At 43.8% G+C, this 10,000-nt stretch overlaps 1 protein-coding gene across 1 annotated transcript in view; it reads right to left on the bottom strand.

The window, feature by feature from the left end:
- DDC (dopa decarboxylase) overlaps positions 1–10,000 on the bottom strand; it is a 493,139-nt gene that overhangs the window by 195,195 nt on the left and 287,944 nt on the right. The window contains exon 9 of the mRNA XM_063452033.1: positions 9,853–9,920. Within this exon, the coding sequence (XP_063308103.1) occupies positions 9,853–9,920 (68 nt within the window). The remainder of the gene's footprint in view (positions 1–9,852; positions 9,921–10,000) is intronic.

The raw sequence follows: 10,000 nt of genomic DNA, 5'->3' as shown, positions 1-10,000 counted from the left end.
GGTGCCTATAGTGGTCCTTTAACCAGAGGTGTGAAAGTTTTGACTACAGGTCATTTCCAGCCAGCGGACCATCTTCTTGTGACCTGCGGCATGTGATGGTGGACATAAGGCATACAGATGCTGAGCATAATAGAAAATAGAGTGCAGTAGGGGTAGAAGCAGGCTGTTGCTGCACAAATTAGACTGTGAAATAACTTGGCTGACTTGCATGCATTGTTTTTTCACTGTCAAGATAGCGTTTTAGGCATCTGAGTTCCACGCTAAACCTGCCCTAAGATAAAAAAAATATATATATATGGGTCGGAAATGTAACTCTTCCTGTAGACTCATGGGGCCTGGTGAATAAAATCATTAGGAGGATTGGTAAATAAGACTGGGGTTTTATAAGATGACAGCCTGGTGAATAGGATGAGGGTGCAAGTGAACAAAATTAGAATAGGTGGGATAATAGAGTACTGGTAAGTACATGGCATGCTGATGAGTAATGCTGTTGGTTAAAAAAAAAAAGGGGGGGGGGGACTAGTGAATAAGATATAGTATTGGTGAACTAGCAATGTCTGTAGTTAATTTTCATTTTTTTTTTTTAAATGGGCATCATGACTTGGTCAGTGGCCTCAAGTAATTAGAATTTGAGACTTCTGACTTAAGCTAAGAAATATAAATATACTTCTAATTTTATATAGGTCTATAGAAATATTTTAAAGACAAGAAATACAATTTAATAGTGTTAATTTATATATGTACTGATTTCTGATCCTGTCAGAGAATTTAGTATTTTATGCTGGATTTCTGTAAACAGTACTTCTTATGGATATTTACTGTTAGCCCTCTCCTTCCCAGTTTTCATAAAAAATTCAACTAATTCCAAATTCTTGTTACTCATAACGTATACCATCTCTCTCCCAAGCCTTTTTATCTCTTTTTTTCTACTTAATTCTAAGAATTTCTCCCTTCTTAGGTTATCCTTTGGTGCCTCAACTTTGTTCTGCGCAACTTTTTTTATACCTCACTCTTTCGCCTCTCTTTCTTTTCAGAGTTTCCATTCCTTAATATTTTCATTTGCACAAATCCTTTTTTAAAGTCTGTCTCTCAGTCAGGTATTATTGTTTTTCCTCTCCCTAATCTTTCCCATCTATGTCTTAGTCCCTTAAAGAAATTCCTACCCCCACCAACCCATCATTACCAGTGGGGACACACACATGCAATTAATGCTCTGTTCTATTGCTGAAGCTGGCATATTGCAATTTGATAGGTAGTCTTAGAGGTGAAATACTAGAAAATCAATACATTTGCTAGCGCAATCGCTAGCACAATGTATAAATAAAACTGCCTATATAATCTATTACTGAAATTACAAAAATACAGTACAGGTATCCTTTAAATAAAACATCTGGTTTGTCAATCGTGAGAATACTAGAAATTCAGGAAGTCTGACATGCTCACATCAGGAATAGTGGTGTTGATTCTTCATGTAATGTTCAAATATTCGTTAAGTGTAGCTGTATTTAGAAATTGTATAATAAAACCTTGATTATCTTAAATTATTGAATATAGTCAATAAAACAACTTTAGCTTCCTTAAGCAGTCCAGCTTGTCTTGTTGCAATTACATGTCTGTTAGTCCACCTATCGTACAGTGCTACAGAATTTGTTGGTGCTTTATCAATAAATAATTTAGGAGTTAAATCACTTTTGTTTCTTACTCACACAGCAGGCAAGCATGAAAAGAAATTGGTCTCATTTGCAATGAGATGTAACTTACTTTAAAAGTTTATATCTTCTGCTCTGGAAATGTAACTTTAATCACATACAGGAGAAGGCTCCTGCAAGGTCTAGTAAGCTGTTAACAGTGCAGAATTTACAATAAAGGATGTATAAATATTATATCTAACTTTACAGCAAGTGATTAGGAAGGCTGTGTAAGTCACATGCAAGGAGGTGTGTCTGGGGCTGTATAAACAGGGCCGGACTGGCCCACCGGGATACCAGGGAAAATTCCCGGTGGGCCGCGGCACCTGGGGGCTGTGCATATAGGTGCTACCGTGTAGCCGGTCCGGTGGCACACTCAGAGGGGGCCGTCCGCATTCCAGACTGGAGCCGCCGGGCCGGGTTGCAGCCTCGCCGGTCCGGGGGCACTCCTGTCACTGATGATGCTGAGGGGGGAGGAGCATGTCTACCATGCTCCCTCGCGGTTCCCACAAACCCCAGCACAGCATCATACTGATACAGCATAATGTGCTGGGGATTGTGGGAACCGCGAGGGAGCATGGTAGACATGCTCCTCCCCCCTCAGCATCATCAGTGACAGGAGTGCCGCCGGACCGGTGAGGCTGCCACCCGGCCCGGCGGCTCCAGTCTGGAATGCGGCCGGCCCCCCTGACTTCTCTAGGTAAATGGGGATGGGGAATGAAACAGAGAGGGGAATAGAGAGATGGTGGAGGGAGGAGGGAGAGACACAGGGAAAGGGTGGAGGAAGAGAGGTGTGGGAGGGAGAGACACAGGGAAAAGGGGGGAGGAAGAGAGGTGTGGGAGGGAGAGACAGGGAAAGGGGGGAGGAAGAGAGGTGTGGAGGAGGGAGAGACACAGGGAAAGTGGGGAGGAAGAGAGGTGTGGAGGAGGGAGAGACACAGGGAAAGTGGGGAGGAAGAGAGGTGTGGAGAAGGGAGAGACACAGGGAAAGGGGGGAGGAAGAGAGGTGTGGAGGAGGGAAAGACACAGGGAAAGGGGGGAGGAAAAGAGGTGCGGAGGAGGGAGAGACACAGGGAAAGTGGGGAGGAAGAGAGGTGTGGAGAAGGGAGAGGCACAGGGAAAGGGGGGAGGAAGAGAGGTGCGGAGGAGGGAGAGACACAGGGAAAGGGGGAGGAAGAGAGGTGCGGAGGAGGGAAAGACACAGGGAAAAGGGGAGGAAAAGAGGTGCGGAGGAGGGAGAGACACAGGGAAAGTGGGGAGGAAGAGAGGTGTGGAGAAGGGAGAGACACAGGGAAAGGGGGGAGGAATAGAGGTGTGGAGGAGGGAGAGACACAGGGAAAGGGGGGAGGAAGAGAGGTGTGGAGGAGGGAGAGACACAAGGAAAGGGGGGAGGAAGAGAGGTGTGGAGGAGGGAGAGACAAAGAGGGAGAAATGAGAGAGACACACAAGGGAGGGGGAAAAAGAGGCGGGATAGAGACTGGGAAGGAGAGGGGAGACATTGACACAAAGGAGCAGTGAGGGGTGAAAGAAATATACAGAGTGACTGGGGGGAGACAAAAAGGCACACAGAGGGGCTGGAGATAAAAAGAGACACACATAGGGGCTGTATATACCACTGGTGGATGGGGGGGCAACAAGGCAATTCCACCCCCCCCACCCCACAAGGCTTTCCCCTGCTGGCCGATCTCCCTCCCCGTTCCGCAGGCACCGTGCGGGCAGCCGGGAGGAAGAGAGGACCCGGGAGCTCTAGCAGCTCCCCTGGGTCCTTCTCGCGCGAGCATATAGCGTTGCTGCAGTTACCATGGCAACGCTTTGGCTCTCACGAGGGTGAACTCTAGCCCTGGAGCTACAGGCTAGAGTTCACTCTCCCCACTGCGACCACCAGGGATTCACATCTGCTTAAAATATATCTGCACTTTTGTTTATTTTGAAGCCTATGAGTGCGCTTTTTACGTTAAAGTAATTTTTAATTTTAAGTTATCTGTTCTAACACTGTATCTGCACACTATGCTGGCGCGACGCATTATGGGGCTGGCAAATATTTTTTTTCCAGGGCTGCTTTTAATTCCCAGTCCGGCCCTGTGTATAAACAAAACAATTTAACTCCTAAATGGCAAAGAATTGAACAGACTGCAGGGGCATGATCTATACAACAAAACTGCTTCATAAGTTAATTTGTTTTGGTGACTATTGTGTCCAGTTAAGGAGTCAATATGCTGTTCCATCAAACTTAAAAGTGCTCTAGGCACAAAGGATATTCACGTGATTACATATTAGCTTCATTCTATTAAACAAAATTAATGTAAAACCATGTTAAAAATTAACATTAGCAACATTAGCACATTAACATTAGCACATTATTAATGCTGAATGAGAGATAGATTATACCAGATTAAAGGGATTTGTGGTTTAAGCTTGTGGTTGAACAGTGTTACATATGAGGAAAATGTGTGGCTGGACTGTGTAGACATTGCTATGGGAGGTGATTGAGTAGATTTGTATGAAACACAAGTATATCTAGGGAATGAGACACATAAGAGGGCTGGGGGATTGAGACACATAGGGGCCTGGGGGATTGAGACACATAGGGGGCTGGGGGATTGAGACACATGGGGGGCTGGGGGATTGAGACACATGGGGGGCTGGGGGATTGAGACAAATGGGGGGCTGGGGGATTGAGACACATGGGGGGCTGGGGGATTGAGACACATGGGGGGCTGGGGGATTGAGACACATGGGGGGCTGGGGGATTGAGACACATGGGGGGCTGGGGGATTGAGACACATGGGGGGCTGGGGGATTGAGACACATGGGGGGCTGGGGGATTGAGACACATGGGGGGCTGGGGGATTGAGACACATGGGGGGCTGGGGGATTGAGACACATGGGGGGCTGGGGGATTGAGACACATGGGGGGCTGGGGGATTGAGACACATGGGGGGCTGGGGGATTGAGACACATGGGGGGCTGGGGGATTGAGACACATGGGGGGCTGGGGGATTGAGACACAAGGGGTGCGGGGGGATTGAGACACAAGGGGTGCGGGGGGATTGAGACACAAGGGGTGCGGGGGGATTGAGACACATGGGGGGCTGGGGGATTGAGACACAAGGGGTGCGGGGGATTAAGACACAAGGGGGTAAGATACATGGGGTGCTGGGGATTGAGACACATGGGGGGGGCTGTGGGATTGAGTCAACCTGGGCTGGGGTATTGTGACACATGGAGGGGCTGGGGGGATTTAGACACTTGGGGAATGTGGAATGAGACACATGGGGTGCATGGAGATTAAAACACATGGGGGGCTTGGGTTTGAGATATAGAGGGGGCAGGGGGAATGAGAAACAGTGGAGGGGGTCCAGGGGAATGAGACACAGGGGGCCTGGGTGAATAACATACATGGAGGGACAGGTGGGGGGAAGGAAGTGAGCTCATGGAGGGGCTTGAGGGGTATGAGATACATGTAGGGGCTAGTGAGGACACAAAGTGACGTAGAGGGGCAGGGGGAGACTTGGACATAGCAATACCAGGGTACTCTTTATATAGAAAAGACAGGGAAGGCAAGAAAGGGGGAGGGGTGGCCCTGTATGTGAAGGATAGCATAAAATCTAGCCTAATAAAAGTTAGTAAGGCGAACATGGAGTCCGTTTGGGTTACGTTAGAATTTGGTAATCACAAAGTAACTCATGTAGGTGCGATCTATAGGCCCCCAGGACAAATAGTAGAGTTAGATAATTTACTAGTTCAGTAAATAGCTAAAATGACAATGAAGGGGGAAGTTATCATCATGGGTGACTTTAATCTTCCTGATGTGAATTGGAAAACAAAATAGCTGCTTGTGCCAGGAGCACACATATTCTAAACTCCCTACTGGGATTGCCTCTAAAACAAGTCGTTGAGGAGCCAACTCATAAAGAGGCCATACTAGATTTAGTTTTAACAAACTGAGATTTGGTATCAAATATTACAATAGGTGAAAGTTTAGGATCCAGTGATCATCAGTCAGTGTGGTTTAATATAAGAACAGTGACTGAGTCACACCACACAAAAACAAAAGTTTTAGACTTTAAAATACCAGACTTTTCTAAAATTAGAATATGTGTAAAGGAGTCATTATCAGATTGGAGCAATGTAAATGGAGTCCAAGAGAAATGGGATTATTTAAAAGTTGCACTACTGAAGGCAACAGAAAATTGCATTGGGCTTGTCAGTAAAAGCAAAAAATTCAAGAAACCAATGTGGTACTGCGCACATGTGACCAAAATAGTAAAAAACAAAAAGTTAGCATTTAGTAATTATGAAAAAAAAAAACAGAGTGAGGAAGACAGAATGATCTATAAGATTAAGCAGAAAGAGGCTAAACAAGTTACAAGTGCTTCCAAATCACACACAGAAGAGAAAATAGCAAAGTCAATAAAAAAAGGGGACAAAACATTTTTTAGATACATAAATGAGAAAAGGAGAGTAAAACAAGGATTAGTTAGATTAAAAACAAAAGAAGGACGGTATGTAGAAGAAGATAAAGTTCTAGCTGACTGCCTCAATTAATATTTTTGTTCAGTATTTACAGATGAAAATGAAGGAAAGGGGCCTCAGTTAAGAAAAAGGACAAGTAGTTTGTTACATGTGAGTTTACAGAGGAAGAGGTTCTATTTCAACTGTCAAAAGTAAGGACAAATAAGTCAATTTGACCTGATGGAATACACCCAAATTTATTAAAAGAGCTTAGTGGTGTACTAGCAAAACCATTAACAGATTTATTTAACCAATCATTGCTAACAGGAGTAGTCCCAGAAGATTGGAAGTTAGCAAATGTTTTGCCCATTCACAAGAAAGGTTGTAGGGCGGAGTTGGGCAACTATAGGCCAGTAAGCCTTACTTCAGTAGTGGGGAAAGTAATGGAAACCATGTTAAAGCATAGGATTGTTGAACATCTAAAAACACATGGATTTCAAGATCAGAGACATCATGGGTTTACTTCAGGGAGATCATGCCAAATTAATCTTATTGATTTTTTTGATTGGGTTACTAAAATAATAGATCAGGGTGGTGCAGTAGACATTGCTTACCTAGATTTCAGTAAGGCTTTTGACACTGTTGCACATAGATGGCTTATCAATAAACTGCAATCTAAGCTTGGATTCCAATATTGTTGAATGGGTAAGGCAGTGGCTGAGTGACAGGCAACAGAGGGATGTAGTCAATGGAGTATATTCGAAGCATAGGCTTGTCACCAGTGGGGTACCTCAGGGATCTGTACTTGGACCCACTCGCGTTAATATTTTTATTAGTGATATTGCATAAGGTCTTGATGGTAAGGTATGTATTTTTGCTGATGATACTAAGATATGTAACAGGGTTGATGTTCCAGGAGGGATAAGCCAAATGGCAAACGATTTAGGTAAACTAGAACAATGGCCAGAGTTATGGCAACTGACATTTATGGTGGATAAGTGCAAGATAATGTATTTTAGATGTAAAAACCGAAGGGCAGAGTACAGAATATTTGATAGAGTCCTAACCTCAACCTCTGAGGAAAGGGATTTAGGGTGATTATTTCTGATGACTTAAAGGTAGGCAGACAATGTAATAGAGCAGCAGGAAATGCAAGCAGAATGCTTGGTTGTAAAGGGAGAGGTATTAGCAGTAGAGAGAGGGAAGTGCTCATGCAATTGTACAGAACACTGGTGAGACCTCACTTGGAGTATTGTACGCAGTACTGTAGACCGTATTTCCAGGAGCATATTAATACTTTAGAGTTCAGAGAAGGGCTAATAAACTGGTTCATGGATTGCAGGATAAAACTTACAAGGAAAGGTTAAAGGATCTTAACAAGTATAGCTTGGAGGAAAGACGAGACGGGGTGATATGAATTAAACATTTGAATACATAAAGGGAATCAACACAGTAAAGGAGGAGACTATATTTAAAAGAAGAAAAACTACCACAACCAGAGGACATAGTCTTAAATTAGAGGGGCAAAGGTTTAAAAATAATATCAGGAAGTATTACTTTACTGAGAGGGTAGTGGACACATAGACATAGAAACATAAAATGTGATGGCAGATAAGAACCATTCGGCCCATCTAGTCTGCCCAATTTTCTAAATACTTTTATTAGTCCCTGGCCTTATCTTATAGTTAGGATAGCCTTATGCCTATCCCATGCATGCTTAAATTCCTTTACGGTGTAAATCTATTCCATGCATCCACTGCCCTCTCAGTAAAGTAATACTTCTTAATATCTTTAAACCTTTGTCCCTCTAATTTAAGACTATGTCCTCTTGTTGTGGCAGTTTTTCTTTTAAATATAGTCTCCTCCTTTACTGTGTTGATTCCCTTTATGTAATAGCCTTCCAGCTGGAGTGGTAGAGGTTAACACAGTAAAGGAGTTTAAGCATGCGTGGAATATGCATAAGGCTTCCTAACTATAAGATAAGGCCAGGGACCAATGAACATATTTTAAAAATTAGGCAGACTAGACGCGCCGAATGGTTCTCATCTGCCGTCTCATTTTATGTTTCTATGAGACACACAGAGGGGCTGGAGGGACAATGACCCCCTTGCACCAACCCTGTGTACCACCCTTGCTCAGAGTTGTAACTGTGAGTGTTAGTGTGAAGCAATGAATAAGCAGATGTGGGAGTAATATATGTATCTTCTATTTTTATGCTAGGGTTAATGTGCTGGATAAGAGTTAGTCTTAATGTAGTGAATGGTTCAATAATTGGTTTGTGCAGGGCCGCCACCAGACATTTTGGGGCCCCTAATTGAGCTCAGGGCCTGGGCCCCTGGCCTGCCTCCAAAACCACCCACAGAGACCTCCTCCAAATCCCGCCCACAGGAATACACACACAGACACAAACACATTCACTGATACAAAAGGACACAGATACACACACACACACACACACACACACACTGATACATACTAACAGACACACATACTTACGCATATAGGCATACACACATATACAGACACACAGGCGTACATAGTGATAGACACATACTAACATACATACAGACACACATGCATAAGGACATACAGACACAGACACATTCATAATGACATACAGACAGACATACATACAGATATACATACATACAGACAGACATACACACATACAGACACTGACATACACACATACAGACACTGACATCCATGCATACATACATTCATAATGACACACACACACAGCTCATTTTTTCTAGCCACCCTCCTGTTTCTTACCTTGTCTTTGCAAGAGGGTGGCTGGCTGGGGCTGATGGTACTGGCAGTCGGCTGGCTCTCCCTCTTCATTGCCGGGCGCGCGCTCCTCCCGCACGGAGTGAGCTGGGAGGAAGTGACCACTTCCTCCCAGCAGCACTTGCGCTGCGGCGGCATTTTTTTATTTTTTTTTAAAGGGGCCCAGTCGCGCTATACCACGGCCACAGCGCTGACCGGACCCCTGAAGATATGGGGCCCATCGGATGGCCCTAAGTGCATGGGCCACTCGATGGGCCCCATCAGCGTCCGGACACCGGTGCAACTGCACCGGCGGCAGTTCCGCCGCTACACGTGGGGCCCAGGTGGCCGGGCCCCCCAGGTCTGCCAGGCCCATGACAACCGTTATGGTTGTCACCCCCTGATGGCGGCCCTGGGTTTGTGTATAGTATGGGTTACATGTTTCTGTTTATTGCTATGGCAGTAGTGGGAAATATATATAAATATAGATATGTACATGAGTTCAACAAATAACCACCTCTTTGCCTCATATTACCTCATTAAACATATGCATTGATATTGTTTTAACCTATAGGAAGATTTATTCCCATAAAAGCAATAAAGCTACTTACTAATACACTAGTGGGAAAATTAGAAATTTTCATTATTTGTGTTTACATCTACTGTATATGACAAACTGCATTTCTTCTTTTCAGATTGTATATAATAAACTCCCCCAATATATTTGTAATAAATAAAGAGTATTGATGAGTGTTACAATTGCATTGCACATTGTCTAAACAGTAGTCTATACATGAAATGTTGTTTTATCACTCACTGAATGTGCTAATTTTGCAATCCATATTTCATGATTATGCTACAAAGAGAGCTTGGTATTTAAAGGTTTCACATTTATGTAAAGTATCACTTTTACTGACCATTAACATATACAGTAACATACCAAAATGTAGAGCAGTCGAAGTTCACTAGAAGCCATTTATGTGGATTAAAGTTGAAAGAATCTGCAAACTGGAGAAAAGAAAATGTCCATATTTATTTTTATTAGCAGCTTAATAAATGCACTGTGTCAACATAGATAAAGATACAGC

This window comes from Pelobates fuscus, chromosome 4 (genome assembly GCF_036172605.1).
Source record: "Pelobates fuscus isolate aPelFus1 chromosome 4, aPelFus1.pri, whole genome shotgun sequence".
In the NCBI taxonomy this organism is placed as follows: domain Eukaryota; kingdom Metazoa; phylum Chordata; class Amphibia; order Anura; family Pelobatidae; genus Pelobates; species Pelobates fuscus.
Note: the sequence above shows the minus strand (reverse complement) of the source record. Positions and strands in the feature narration are given on the sequence as shown.